This window comes from Dipodomys spectabilis, unplaced genomic scaffold, assembly GCF_019054845.1.
Source record: "Dipodomys spectabilis isolate Male_0828 unplaced genomic scaffold, ASM1905484v1 ptg000136l, whole genome shotgun sequence".
In the NCBI taxonomy this organism is placed as follows: domain Eukaryota; kingdom Metazoa; phylum Chordata; class Mammalia; order Rodentia; family Heteromyidae; genus Dipodomys; species Dipodomys spectabilis.
Genome location: NW_024870813.1, coordinates 2196688 through 2212634, shown reverse-complemented (window position 1 = coordinate 2212634; position 15947 = coordinate 2196688). Strand labels below are relative to the sequence as shown.

Here is a 15947-nt window from a genome sequence, read left to right as displayed (position 1 = left end):
TAAGAACATATGTTCACAATAATGTCTGCACAGAAATGTTTATTGCATCTGTCTTTGAAATTCCCAAGCACTGGAAACAGATGTCTTTCACTGGGTTGATAAATAGCTCAAAAACTATGAGGCATTGGACATACTAATAAAAAGCAATGGGCTATACACATGACCTGGATGAATCTCTTTTCAATTATGCTAAGCGCAAAATCCACAGACAAAACACATCATTCCAGCTGGGCACCAGTGGCTCATGCCTGTAATCCTAGCTACTCAGGAGGCTGAGATCTAAGGATCATGGTTCAAAGCCAGCCCGAGCAGGAAAATCCATGAGACTTGTATCTGCAATAAACCACTAGCAAACCAGAAGTGGCTCAAGTGGTAGAGTGCTCGCCTTGAGCTGAAGAGCTGAGGGACAGCACCCAAGCCCAGCCCCACGACCCACCAAAAAAAAAAATCATTCCATTCTTATAACATATTTGAAATGACTAATTTTAGAAATGGAGGAAAATGAATGGTTGCCAGGAGTTTGGAATCAGAGAGGAGAGGAAGGAGTGTGAGGGAGGTGGACATGGTTTAGAAAGGACAAAACAAAGCATCACCTTGGGGTGATAAAACTTCAGTTTTCACTGTGGTGGATACTCTAATTTACACAGAACTCAATGCACACGTGTATGCGTGCACACACATGCAAAGAGGTAGGGTGGGGGAGAGATGGGTACAAAAACCAGAAATCCACAAACTAGCCAGTTATATCAGTGCCAATGCCCTGGTTGAAATATGCTTTAATGGTTTTGCAAAATGTCACATGGGGGAAAACTAGGTTAAGATTCCTTTCTCTCTCTCTCTCTCTCTCTCTCTCTCTCTCTCTCTGTGTGTGTGTGTGTGTGTGTGTGTGTGTGTGTGTGTGTATTTATAACAGTGGTGAATCTATTAATTATCTGAGAAAAATATCCATTTATTAAAGATGTCAGATATCATATTGAATCTTGAATCCCACTGAAGGAATTTGAACTCTTCAAAAGGCAGTTGGGAGCCACCGAAGTAAGAGTCTGGTTGACTTGATAGAGCTGTGAATTGAAAGGACCAGTAATGATGACAGAAGGGAGTTATACAACCAGAACTTCAGGTGGGTGTTGATGGCTCCTATCTGAAATCCTAGCTACTCAGGAGGCTGAGATCTGAGGATCACAGTTTGAAGCCAGCCAGGCAGAAAAGACTGAGAGACTCTTATCTCCAGTTAATCACCAAAAAGCTAGAAGTGGAAGCTGTAGCTCAAATGTTCAGAGTGCTGGCCTTGAGCAAAGCTCAGAGGCAGTGCCCAGTCTCTGAGTTCAAGTCCCAGGACGGGCAAAAAGAAAAATCAGAACTCCAAAACCCATAAACCGAGTTCAAGTGTCAATTACTATTATACCCAACAAAATGTAAAAAGATCCTTTCTAATGGTATTGCCAACTGTACATCCATGACATGTTTGTCTTATCATCCAAGTTCTTTTATAATTTACACTATATTTGTAAAGTTGATCATAAAACAAAGGAATTTTAACAGTTATTTCATTACACTGAGCTCATTTTTTCATGTCATAATTTTAACATTTTGTAAAAATGAAGAAAAACATTTAGTACTCAACATCAACAATGTTACAATTTTATAAACATAACCAAAACAACGTTCCCAATCCTTGTGATAATTGGCATGTTTTTAAAAAATAATTTCAAGATGTTTGGAGATTTGAAAAATACATTCGACTTGTGGTTTTAATTAATTTTGACTAAATGTTGATAAAATTTTGATTAAATGAGCCTGTAATCCATGTTTAAATGTCTGAGGAAATCTAATTTGTTAATTTTAATGGTTTGACTTATTAGTCTCACACATAGGGTTTGAATGTTCCATTTAATCCTGTTTCCAGAATGTATACATTTATGTAAAATGTAGGGAATACAATGCAGAAGTGAAGCCCTTCTCTTGAGCTATTTCCATTATCCAATGACAGATCCAAGACGCTTGTCACTGCCTAGGAGTTCTGTCTGCAACACCAGCCACCCTCATCTGGCCGTCCATTCTTGTTGATGGTTCCTAGAGCGGAAGGGAGCGATTGGGAAGGAGGAATAGACTTACCTTATGGGGTTGTCCATCCTGGACACTGTGAGAAAGGCAGCAAGATTGGCCGTGTAGGAAGAACACACGATGAGGGTAAATAGCCACCAGCTGCCCATCACGATACGCATAGCCACCGAGTTCACAGAAGATTCTCCACCTGTGGGGAGCAGGCAGAATAGAGTGAACAGTGCTTCCTTCAAACTCTTACCTTTGGGCGATGCTGGCACCTGCACCAGAGATAAGCTGCCACTTTGGATGTTGCAGAGTAATGGCAGCTGGGGTATTTCTTTTTAGTAGGAAATACACACACACACACACACACACACACACACACACACACACACACACACACACACACACACACACACACACACACACACACCCCACATTAAAAAAAAACAACCTAAAACCACCAGTTTTAGAAAAGGCCAGGGCACCATAAAAGACAGAAAAGTCAAAAAGTAAACTACAGAGTTTGAAATTTTGAGACTTTACAGTTAAAATCTTCTACCATACTGTGCCAGGGTTGCAATATAATCTAAGGAATTTTTGAAAATTTCAAATTCGCATGGAGTAGACTTAGGCATTTGGTAAATACAAAATTGTTTCCTACCTGGAGGCTTCCCTAGTTTTCTTTTAAGCCGGAGAAGTGAGATATGCCGTATTGCTTTTTATTAATATACAGCCCTGGCTAGATGATTTCTGTGTCCCTCAGGATTTTCAGAGATCATTGATTGTAACTTCAGTGGAAAGCTGCCTCTTTGAGGCCAATTATTTCCTCCTTGGTCCCTTAGGTGGTAGCACAAGAAAGCTTCTCCCTGCCTATTCTTCTTATATAATGTTGAAAAACTTTGGCTATGGTACAAATAGGGCCAAGATTCACATTAAGAACTGGGCAATTGGTCCATTCCACAGTCCTGTAACTCATCAGAACTCTCCCACATAGGAGACTTGCCATCTCAGGAAAGGCCAGAGGACTGCTGGAAGGATTGCAATACAACTGTGATAGTTTCCCCCTATTAAGGTTTCAGAACTAAGGCTTCAGACTTTCATTGGACAACCTCAGATGTATATAGTTGCCCACCAAATGTGTGAGGGAGAGAGACTGCAAAGCAGAACTCAAGCTAATTCTACTAAAAGTGGAGAACGCAGATCTGAAGCTGAGTTTCTTATGGATGTATTATTTAATTTTTACCTGACCTTGCTTAGAGAAACTAGTGGCAGCATGGTATTAACAACTGTACTGAAGATTAAAATTTCATTTAAAATGACTGCATCTGCTAGATGCTGATGGCTCACACCTGTAATCCTAGCTACTCATGAAGCTGAGAACTGAAGATCCTAGTTCAAAGGCAACTCATGCAAGAAAGTTCATGAGATTCTTATAATCAAAAGACTGCCAAAACTTTGGAAATGGTGATGTGGCTTAAGTGGTAGAGTGCGAGCAAAAGAAGCTCAGGGATAGCACCCAGGCCCTGAGTTCAAGCCCCAGAACTTGTGTAAAAAAAACTAAAACAAAACAAAACAAAAACAAAAACCTGCTATTAAGAATTTTGCCAATGGGTAAGTTTTCTAGATGTCTGGGGCTAGGTAAACACCAGGACTCAGGTAGGTACCTTGCTGGACAAATGCTCCATAGACAATCCAGATGGCACTGTGCAGAGTAGCAGAAGCGGTTGGTCGAGGCTGGGAAGCACTTTGAGCCCTCACAGCCTGTATCCTGTTCAACACGAATATCAGCACACCAACCACAGGGATGGCTGCTGCAATGCAGGCCCACACAGCAAAATCAAAAGGAGCAAAAAGGGAGAAGATGCTGATTTTTTCCTCCGGCTTCCTGATGAGAATCCCCACTGAATAGTCCATGTACCGCTTGCTGAAATCCACCACGCTCTCCCTCTCTGGGGTGATGGTGATGGCTGAGATGGCCAAGTCTGCTCTCTGAAAGGAAAAAGGAGCTGATCAGTTGGTAAGCCTCTGCTTTACTGCTTAAATCAAGGTCTGCCCTCTGCCCTTTGAGTCATTCTGTTTCACAGGAAATGGATTTAAGAATTGACAATCTGAAACTTGGAGAGATTATAAGGAGAAATCCCACCCAATGTGGTTATTATTTATTTATTTATTTTCTAGAATACTTTGGAAGTTTTATGATGAATCTTATGAACACCTATCAGTCTGACTCTGTGAATGTCAGTCCTAGGGCTTGAACTCAGGGCCTGGGTGTTATTCCTGAGCTTTTGCACTCAAGTCTAGTGCTCTACCACTTGAGCTCAACTCTTCTTTCATCTTTTTTGATGGTTAATTGGAGATAAGCGTCTCATGGACTTTCCTGCCTGGTCCAGCTTTGAACTATGATCCTCAGATCTGAACCTCTTGAATAGCTTGGATTACAAGCATGAGCCACTGGCACTCAGCTAGTAGGAATGTTTTACATGCTGATTCTACCAGAGTGTAAAATCCTCTAGCAATAGAGGTCATTCAATTTCTCTCTTCTCTCACCCTCAAGTCAAGACCTTTGGATTCTTGGGCTCCTTCCTCCTCTCGCAGAGCCATGTGATAAATGGTCTCTGCACATGTGTCATCACTGTGACCTGAACATTACTTTCCCAGTCCTTCGCTTTCCAAAACAGGCTTCATTAAAACAATAAAATAAACAAATACTGCATAAAGGCGGAACTAGACAGAGGGCAAAGCTAGCAAGTTTGGTAGAAGTTCAGAGCCTCATGTACAGGTAAGTTAATCGCAGGTTATTTGACCCTATTAGCATTTTAGGATACAGTCATCACTAAGATATTAGCTCTTGGGCCTCCAGAAGTTGGGGGCCAGTAGGATCCCTATTTTTAGAATGAAACTCGCCTGCTCAAATCAGAGAAATTAGCTCATAGAAGGTCTTTATTATGTTTTTTTACAGGAGCTAGAGAAGCAGGTATACTGAGGTCCCGAACTTAAATCCAACAACACTCTAAAGAGAGGAAAATATACTGGAGGTGACTGCCAGAACACATCCAATTCTTGTCTCTTTTCCAAGAAACCCAAGATCCAGAAATTTCTTTTAGGGCTAGGAAGGGTTGGACCACATTTAAGGACTGAGAAAGAAACTTAGTTGAGCAGGGTAAATCGACTATATAGAATTAATTTATGAAGTAAGAACTAGAGGAGGTACAAGAACATCTATTGTGACAAAGGAGAAGGAGGTGATCTATGATGGGAGAGGTTTCTCTCCTCTGTTGAGGAGAGGGTGTGCATTTCAATAAAAGCAAGAGTAAAATTTCATACCCAGAAGTCTCACTTTCTTTCTCCAATATGGGAAGACAATCTTTCTTTTAAACGGACAAGACTCTTAGGTGGAAGAGAAACAAAAACTTTTGAAACTTTCCCTGAGGTATATTGTCAAGGGAAGGGATCAATCCACAAAAGGACAAAGTAAGGGAATTAAGCTGTACTGAAGGTCTACCCAAGACAGGAGAACACAAGGATCTATGCATTATCTAGCTAGATTTGAAATGATCTCTGGTTGCATGAACAAGCCTGGATGTCTGAGCCAAGATTTTAGATAATAGAACACACTCAGAACTTGTAGGCAGCAAGATATCAAAACCACAGGGGTTAGGGCATGGCTTAAGTGGTATAGTGCTTCCTTAGCAAGCACAAGGCCCTAAGTTTAATCCCTAGTACCATAAAAAAGTGAGAATCAATAAATAAGAAAAAAGCAAAGAAGCCAAGGACACAGGAAATCAGAAGGGATGAAGGGAGAGAAGGTTTTGTGAACAGTGTAATACAAGCCAGGGGAGAATACAGTACGAGGAGGGCAAAGAAACAGTAGAGAGGGATGCAGCTCAAAATACTTAAGTGAAAGATTCAGACACAAAGGACCACATATGATCTGCCTCTGCTTATATGAAATATTTACAACAGCAGCTCTGCAGAGACAGCAAGTAGATTAAGCATTGCCTGGGGCTGAGGGTAGAAATGGTATTAACTGTAAATAAGTAGAAGAGGTTGCAATGGGACAATGGAAATATTCAGAAACTACATTATAGTGGCAGTTGCACAACTCTACATTTACTAAATATCATTGAGCTGTACATCTAAAATGTGTAAACCTTTATAGTATCTAAGGTCTATCACAATAAAGTTGTTTGTGGGGGGATTAAAGATTATGAGAAACTGGAAAGTTACAGAGATGTTAGGCCTAGCATCTGCCTTTAAAATTTTAGACAGCAAATATCCTTGTGGTTGGAGATCATCCCCAGGAAAAAAGCAAAAGACCCTAGCTGAAAAATAACCCCTGCTTTCATTGTATTTGATGTTGGTATAATTTGTGGAGGGGAAGGGAAAAAACAAATCATTTAAATAGGGATATAGGTGGACCCATTGCAACAATGAGATGTACATGTCGTTATGTCATAAAACAAACTTTACAACTTTGGCTGGGAGGGGTAGAGGGGGGTGGGTGGGTGGGAGATGGGAAGGGATGGTAAGGGGAAACAAAGGAGGAGGCAAGAATGCTTGATAAGAAATGTACTCATTACCTTGCCCATGTAATTGTAACCTCTCTGTATGGTATTTTCACAATTTCAAAAAAAAAAAAAAACTAAAGCAAAAGGACTAGGGACATGGCTTAAATGATAGAGGGCTTGCCCAACAAGCATGAGGCTCTGATTTCAAACTCCAATAGCACCAAAAGAAAGAAAAGATCCTAAGCTTCTACTATAAATTATTATGGTAGACAAGAACAGACAGAGTGACCTGCAAGATGGCAGCAGGACTCATGAGAATTGATGCTGGAATGGGACACAGCAAGGGCCACTGGAGACAAGGGGACAAAGCAATGAAAATGCAGTGTTGTCCATAGCAATATCAGGAATTACCAAGGTTAAAGGCAATGGTGATATGACAGAAGATGGCTCAAATTAATTGCAACAAACCCAAATGACTATGGGGAAATGATCTTGAGGCCATGAGATTCATGGACAGCCATGGGAATGTGATGAATTGGGTTCACGTCCTAAGTCTCAATGAGGACACAGTCTATAAAGATAAAGGAGTAATGGTTTGATATGCATATAAGGAGTTTGGGGATGCCATACCACCAACTAATAGCAGCATTGATGTGTACATGCAAATTTGTGTGTACCCCACTTGTAGCCTATGAGCAATAGAAAACTAAGCATTCACCAGAATCCTCAAGGGGGTACTAGGTTCCTCTTTCAGTCCAAGTCTTGAAAAGTGTATGACAGAGAAGAACAGATTACAGTGGCATAGGTTCCAAAGGAATGAAAGCAGTGGACATGGAGAGAAATCACAAAGCACCAGAGGATGAGAAAGTTAAAAGAGCAGAAATGGTCACAACAAGGAAGGAGGGAAGGACAAGAAGTCCTCAGTGTCTGGAGAATGGTAACTAATCTGTTAAGCTGGTCCCGAGGACTGAACTGTGAAGTGAATCAAAAATATACATGCCCCAGAGACAGATTAAGGCTCCCCCCCCCAGTGGCCCTGCTCTTAGGACCTACCTTGCTGATAAGCTCCCCAATCATGCCGTTCCAGGAGGTGTTATGGAGCTGGTGACCATACCTGCCATCAGGAGCCTGGTAAATCTCATACTTGAATCCCAGTGCCTTGGCTAATGCATCCAACACATCTATGGAGAATCCTTTGTAGCGCTTGGGCTGGCCAAGGATGTTTTCAGCCACCATCACAAAAGGCTCTTCCTGAGGATAACAGAAGAAATGTTCTTCAATTCAATAAAGGTTTCCTTAGCTTATATTTCCAGGGTAGTGAGCAATCTAACAGATTATAACTTGGGAATGTGTCAGTATTAGGGCTAGGTGTTTAGCTCAGTGGTAGAGTACCTGCTTAGCATATACAAGACCTGAGGTCCCTTCTCCTGCACCAATCATAACAGAATATTAACATTTAACCACTTTCTATCTGGAGGATAAATGTCTTGCCCTTTCCTAAAAACAGCTTGTGGATAGGCAAGGTGCAGGGTCCAGGACAAGCACTCCGGTCAGTAGATCAATATGAAGGAGTGGACATTTACTTGTCCTGTGTATGCCATGCCAAGTCAAGCTCTCAGTATCCCCAACTCCCAGCATAAAATTACGTGTTTCATCATTTCTTCATTTGTGTGCTGAACCAGGATTCTGTCCTTAGGAAGTGTCATAATTCCATGGGAGCCAGTTAGAAATGTGACACTTTTCATCTAGGATAACGTACAGCAATAAAAACTCTATGGTATTACATTTGTCAAGGACAGTGCTATCTGGTTGGCTAGCAAGTGCACGCTGGCTAAGGGGTCAATGCTATATCCCAAGTCAAAGGGCATGACTGAACTAAACCCTCAGAGCTTGACTACAACCACAGTATGATTGTTTGTATTCACACATTGATGCTGTGACCTGTGGAGTAAGGGACATCTGGGAAACATCTCAGATACCCATCCCTATTTGTGCAAAACCAGTAAGAGGGGCTTTTAGTTAACATCTCTGGGAAATATAACTCATTAAGTTGGTTTTTTTGGGGTGGGGGAATCGAACCTAATGTTCATACATCAAGTGTGTTATAGGGAATCAGAAAGCCTGAAGCTACAAGTTTCTGTGCCTGTTGTGGTTGAAGGGTAACATTTGGGCTATGTCTGTCCCAGCCATAAAGGAGTAAATCTAAGGTATTTCTGCACTACAGAGAGAGGAAAAGAGGGGGGGGGCGATGCTTCTAAAGAATCATATAACTGTCCAGTTTATGATTCCAGGACTATGCACAGAAATTGCAACTAAGGAACGGTTTAGAAAAAGGTCCTCCTCCCAGTATCTCTCTAAGGACCCCAGACACTCCCCATAAGCAGCAGTAGATCAAGACCCAGTTTCCATTTCAGAACCAGTGGAGTCCTGCGCATGTGGGGCCTTCAGCAGACCATCTCCGGAGTCTCCCATGGGAGGTTCATGGGTCCACAGGAGAATGGCAGATCTGACCTTCGCCTTCATTGCTCATACAAGGGTTTGATCAAAAGGCTAAATTAAATGCTCCTCAAGGTCTTTGATTTCAAGCGGTCTCTGATTTCAAAATCTGACTGGCAAAACTCCCAGAACAGCCCCATGATCCTACCAAGACAGTCACCACTTTGAGAGTCAGTCCCTGGAGGCGGCTGCCCATGGGTCTCTCCTGCAGGCTTCCATTTAGGCCTTTCTCAGAATCCCATGTCGCCAGCTGTGAAAGGAAACAGGGTGGGTGAGTGAGGGATTGAAGAATCACCCGTGCCTGCTTCAGAAACCCCTCCTGAATCAGGATCTCAAACCAGGCTTGCGGGCAGACAGCAGGCTTCTGGACTTCATTAAGACCCAGAGTCATCAAATCACCTCAATATCATGAAGAGAATAGAAATTCAATAAACAGAAAGTTCTACTTCCTCTATCACCCCTGTCTCTGGGACTCCTAGGATGAAACCAATGGGTGTTTATGCTCAGTGTTATTCAGTCTTCCCATGGGGGCCATCTCACTGTGTTTCTCAGAAAGTATCCTCTTCTTGAATTGCTCCTTTGACTTTCCCAAGCCTCAAAACCATTTAGCCCAGCTATTTCAGCAGTATTGTAAGGAATAGATATTAAGTGGACAGCTTGCCTTGCCCTGGTGTCCACTGCAAGCAGGACTCAGATCTCCCTGGCTATTTGTGTTGCAATTCAAACACCATGACTTTCCCTGGTGTTCAGGTAGAAGCCGATTGCAGGGTAAATATGCCTTAGATCTGCCATATGCTCTGAACTACAGGGTGTGTTTAAAAACCCAATGAGTCTATGAGGGGCACCCTAAGGTGATGTAGAAGACTCTACCCTAGCACAGTTGTCACAGAGGAGACACAAGCGTTTGAGAGAATGCTTCCTCTCCCTGTGTTCCTGCAGCTACATTGAGCAGACATTTGTATGCTCGGTCTGTGATTCCCAATTATTAATTAGAATGTTGTCAAAAAACAGAATACAAACACTAGACCCATCTCATGCCAACTAAATCAAATCAGAGCCCTAGGGTCTGGTCATAAAGAGCATTGATGCTTCCTGAGAGATTCTGATATGCCTTTCCAGATCCCTGGGCCTCTAACATATCAGGATGTCTAAGGGGACATTTCTAAACAGAAGGCTAGGCTCCACCTACAGGGATTCTGATTTAATTAGTCTGCAGAGGGCTAGATAGGGCTATTTTAGTTCTCCAGGTGGTTCTAACAAAAAGCCAGGAGTATGAGCCAGGACTGCAGATTAAATCGGTAATTCTCAACCTGTGAGGTGCACACAAATCCTCTAGGGATTGTGTATGTACTTTTTGATTCTGAGCCTGAGATTACTCATGTCTAGTGGCAGAAGAAGAAGAGGAAGAAAAGGAAGAGAAGAAGAGGAGGAGGAAGCAGACGAAGAAGAAGATGAAGAAGACCAAGAAGATGAAGAAGACGAAGAAGACGACCACGATGACGAAGAAGAAGAAGAAGAAGAAGAAGAAGAAGAAGAAGAAGAAGAAGAAGAAGAAGAAGAAGAAGAAGAAGAAGAAGAAGAAGAAGAAGAAGAAGAAGAAGAAGAAGAAGAAGAAGAAGAAGAAAGAGGAGGAGGAAGAGGAGGAGGAGGATGACGATGACGATGATGACAATGATGATGGGGGGAGGAGGAGGAGGAGGAGGAGGAAGAGGAGGAGAAGAAGGAAGAGGAGAAGGAAAGAGGGGGAGGAAGAAGGAGAAGAAAGAGGAGGAGGATCCATGAACCGCTATTTATGTAGCAAAGGGTTAACAGACACACAGGACCCTTGGCTAACCTAAGCAGAAGATACACTCTATGAATGGATAAGAAGGGGCCATGAGTGACTCCATTTAGGATACATGTACTTGACAGAATTCCCCATTATCTTGGCATATGTGGCATGAGTCTGTGCACTGGGCCACAGTTCTAGGAACCACCCGACTTAGAAGATGCTACAATTCTGAGATCTAAAGGAAAATCCATCAGAATGAGATCTGGATTTCTAAATTCAGTTGTTGTTGTTGTTGTTGTTGTTTTTAAAAAACAAACCTAGGGTAGACTATTACAACTTAGGACAAAATACCCGTGCAGACTCATGGCATCCTATGTACTATAAGCAGTGATAAGTGAATATTTCACGTAAGAATATGGATGACTCTGAAGAGCCCCCTGACCACTTGCAAGTGAAGAACCAGTTAAGAAATATGCAGAATTCTAATCAATGGCATCAGAGATTATAATGGAACTGGAAACTGGAACAGAAAGAAGGCCATAGTAAAGCTATTTCTCTACTGGGTCTCTGGAAATAGCTCTAAGATTCAGTTGAGTCTCTGCAGCTGGATCAAAAGACTGGTGAAGGGAAGAGAACACATTTAGAAAATCGAGTCATGGCTGTATTTGTTGGGTATTTCAGTGTGGATACAGAGGGCAGGAATGGCTGTACATCTGGTCTCCCTGCATCTGTCTCCATTATTGTTTAGCTCACACTGGAATAATTTAAACCTGATGCATGGTCTCTGGGCTTGGGTATAAGTAGGGCTGAGAAGGCTTCTCTGGCTCGTTCAATGACTTACAGTGGGTGATCCTAGCGATGGTATGTCTATTTCAGACAATGGATATTGCATTCTGTAGAAAAAGTGGATTCCTACATCTGCTTCTAAAATTTCCTGGCACAGTAAAGTTGCATTGTTTGACTCTTAGATTCCCTTGTTATGGATGCATACTTGGGACTGAACTTGACCTTGACAATCAGGTTTTACATGTAATCTATTGGGATTGCATTCAACTGTAAGAGGCAGAATGGAGACAGAAGGACACATGGAATGAACTCCATGCTACTAGGGTTCTAGCTCATCTCCTCAGCATCTGTTCACACTGCGCTCCACTTTTAGCCACTGCTGGGCTCTAGGCAGCATTGTTTCTGACCCTGACCATTTCTATAGTCTCTTCTCCAATCTCATTATGCCCACTCTCTCTCTTCCAGACCATCCCCCAATGTGCTGATAAGCACCTGTGCAGCCAACAAGTTCAAACTTAAACTCTATTAATTAGCATTGTCTCGTAAATTCTTCCTTCCTACAGAATGGATCTGAATATTGGTGAATTCAACCTGAAAGAATGGCTTCCTGTCCCAGAGCCCACTCTGCTTCTCAGCCACATCTCAATTGAGGCAGCCCCTAGTAGACTCCTTTTGCACAACATGTTTTCTTCCTGACGTTCCCATTTAGCTAGTTCTTTCTACCTACAATGCTATTTTGCTTTTTCTGAACCAAGGAAAGCCTTATTCAATGTGTGTGTGTGTGTGTGTGTGTGTGTGTGTGTGTGTGTGTGTGTGTTGGTCATGGGGCTTGAACTCTGGGCCTGGGTGCTGTCTCTGAGCTCATCAGCTCAAGGCTAGCAATCTACCGCTTCTCTACCACAGCTCCACTTCTGGTTTTCTGGTGGCTAATTGCAGATAAGAGTCTCACAGATGTTCCTGTCATAGCTATCTTTGAACCATGATCCTCGATCTCAACCTCTTGAATAGCTAGGATTACAGGCATGAGCCACCAGCCTCCAGCCTCTTATTCAAATTTTTTAAATACAGTTTCACTTTAAAGCACTACAAAAAATTACAGAGATCCAGGCACCCATGGCTCACATATGCAATCCTACCAACCTAGGAGGATCTGAGGATCATAGTGCAAAGCCACCCCAGGAAGGAAAGCCCATCAGCAAAAAGCTGGAAATAGACCTGTGGTAGAAGTAGTACAGCCATCCTTGAGTGAAAAAGTCAACAGACATCACCCAAGTGCCAAGTTCAAGCCCCAGGACCAGCACATATAAACACATAAAAAAAAATTATAGAGGTTGTACAGAGATTATCCCAATACCAATTTTCCCTAGTTGTTAAGATAAGAAAATGTGTCTTACACACAAATAGTCCATATATAGTTTCTCTCTAATGCTAACACTTAATGTCTTATGCATTGTCATCATATATTAGTATGTTACATTCACCACAATTAATGAATGCTTATCACAATTTTCATGATACTTTTCAAAGCTGAGAGAAAATATTCTCTAAAACCTTTACTCTAGGCATAAGTCTCTGAGCCAGCTGAGGGACTGTTTTCTTACTCCTTCATCTGGAGTCATAAGCTATCCAGTATCTCAAATCTTGGGTTGGATTTGGCCTTGTTCATTCTCCTTAGAGCTATGTTCTCATCTAAGATCAATTTCTATTACTGGCCTAGATTTAGGAGAATATTATGAAAAGTAAAGGAAAACAGAATTGGGAGGTCTGTAAACCAGTTCCTGTGTCCACTCACAAAACCAGTTCCTGTGTCCACTCACATGAATGAGCTAGCCCACTTGACATATAGCACTTGAAATATAAAAGGCAGTCAACAAATATTCGTTCAATGTATTCTTCACTCTAATTCCATTTCCTTATCCATAAAGTGGAACAAACATATCTTCCCTGTGTACCAAGTAGAGAGGCTGTTATAAGGAAAAAATGATTTTGAAACAATCTATCATATAACAACCTAATGAAGAATCACAAAGTAAAAGAGAATCAGGTTATAAGACTATGTACAAGATAACCTTAATTATGTTTATTTTAAAGGCATTGGTGAAAATGGAGGGAAATACATTAAAATGTGATTCATGGATTATATATTACAAACAATTGGAAGAATCATAAATGATCATTACTACCTTCTTTATGCTCTTGTTGCCTTTCATAGCATTTGCATGACTTTAAAAGGAAGAAAATGACTTTTTGATAAAAATAACTAGCATAGGTGTTTAAGAAAAATCCTATCACCTGCTTTTTTTTACAACTAAAGACTGAATGTCAATGAAAAATCAGGATTAAATTATCTATTAGTAAGTTAAAGTCATTCTGGGAGTTAGAGCCAAATAAATCCCATGTTTCAGCTCCTAGAACCTGTGGGTTGGGGTCCATCATCTTGTAGGAGAGACTACTGCTACGTTGACTCTGTACTATATTCTGATACCTCTATCCATCTGGCGTTGAGCATATAAACCTGTTGGTTTGAGAGAAAGGAATCACCATAACTGAGGCACATATTCATAAAAACAAATGATCCTTCTCGACTTCAGAAGAAATGTGCAAGTCAAACATTTTAGCAAATATTCAGACCATCCTACATCAAGAAGGGCATCCAAGATGGCATTCAATTTGATCTATTAGTCTGTGAGTATTTGGTACTTAAAGGATTTTTTTGTTTTCTTTTCTTTTATTACCAACTTCTCTCTCCTTGGCCTTTAGGCATCCATGTACCCTGACAATGAAAGCAGAAATACTTCAAAGAAAATCCCAAATTCTGCTTTTCAAATACATCAAAGTGCAGCCATTTTCCAGGATTCAGGAGCCTTCGTGAACAGCAGAAGAGTTTATTATTCTCTCACATCAGGCTGAAGTAAGAGCCCTAGGCTGAGTGAATTTTCATGCTTCCACAAAGCTGTGTGTTCTTGGCCAAATGTTAAAACCAGAATGTTGAGCCTTCATCATATCTAAAAGTAGTTCCTCTGAGCACCTGATATATAAAACCAGGGCAGGAGAAAAGCTTACTTCAAATGAGGGAATGCAGTGGAATTGTAAAATAAAACAATAAAGCCAAGTAAAATAAAACCTTCAAATACCTTATAGCCAATCAGCGTTAGAAGCGATTCTGAATGTTCCTGATGTTCCTACCCAAAATTCATTGGAAATTTATTTCAGTCAGTAAGAGTCAAATGAGGCTGGTAGACTTGATAAATGGGAAGCCAAAGAAATGCTTTACTCAAAGAAGTCCTGATACTTAGTCACACTGCTCCAGCCCATTTCATTTGCACATAAGTGCATCTACTCTGGCTTCCCCTTATATTTCGCAGACAGAATTGTTTATAGGATCAATGAATTTATGGCCACAGACACTCACTTTTGACAGCTGACCTGTCAAGTTCAGAGCCTGAAAAACTAATTTCCAGCACTGTTAAACAAAATGAGTACTGCCACTAGTTGATAAGACAGCTATGGTTTTCATTCATTGCCGAGATCTGCTCTACCCAGTCTAGAAATGTGGATAGAAGCTGAGGTTAGAGCATAATCATCACTTGGAAGGAGATATATGGTCTCAAAAAATCTGATTATGACAAACAACTGCTCAAGAGATCAGCCAATTGGAGAATAAATTTCATAAACCACTGGTTTCAGGAAAATATATTTCCTGAGTCAATTGGAATGTTCTTCATATTAGTGTATCTGAGTTGTAAGATGTGTGGCTTTGGGACTTTGTTGGCCTGTCTTTAAGAAATACAGGGCTATTAACCCTAAATGGGACAGGCTTCTTTTGGAAGACTGAGCTTTGTGATCTGTAACCTCATTACAGATGTGTCTTTAAGTATGTTACTAAGCAGCTGTCATTCTCATGAGTTGGTAGAGTGACGACAAGAGACAATTCAACTGCTTTTCAGTCCAAAAACAAATGTGTGGCAAATTATATATGGATAGTTTTGCCAGTGCCTGAGAGAGGAGAGGGAGGGAGGGAAGGAAGGAAGGAAAAGAAAAGATGGAAGGAAGGAAGGAAGGAAGGAGAAAGGAATAGATGAAAAGGGAACTAAAGGGGAAGGAAAGAATATACAATAAGGGAGGAAGGGAAAGAGGGAGGGAAGGAAGGAATAAGTGAGAACGGAAAGGAAGGAAGGGGAAGGAAGGAAAGTGTAGATGAGGAGGGAAGGAGGGAAGGAAGGAAGGAAGATGTAAAAGGGAAAGGAAGGAGGAAAGACAAGTTGATTCACTTAATCTCCTGCTCAATCATCTCCAACAAGACAGTAGATCAAAAATCTAAACTGCCAACTTGTACA

At 41.3% G+C, this 15947-nt stretch overlaps 1 protein-coding gene across 1 annotated transcript in view; it reads right to left on the bottom strand.

Moving 5' to 3' along the window:
* Grid1 (glutamate ionotropic receptor delta type subunit 1) overlaps window positions 1–15947 on the bottom strand; it is a 751350-nt gene that overhangs the window by 135914 nt on the left and 599489 nt on the right. The window contains exons 9-12 of the mRNA XM_042690370.1: window positions 9202–9303; window positions 7611–7808; window positions 3714–4038; window positions 2116–2254 (exon numbers count right to left, since the gene is read on the bottom strand). Coding sequence (XP_042546304.1) covers window positions 2116–2254; window positions 3714–4038; window positions 7611–7808; window positions 9202–9303 — 764 coding nt within the window. The remainder of the gene's footprint in view (window positions 1–2115; window positions 2255–3713; window positions 4039–7610; window positions 7809–9201; window positions 9304–15947) is intronic.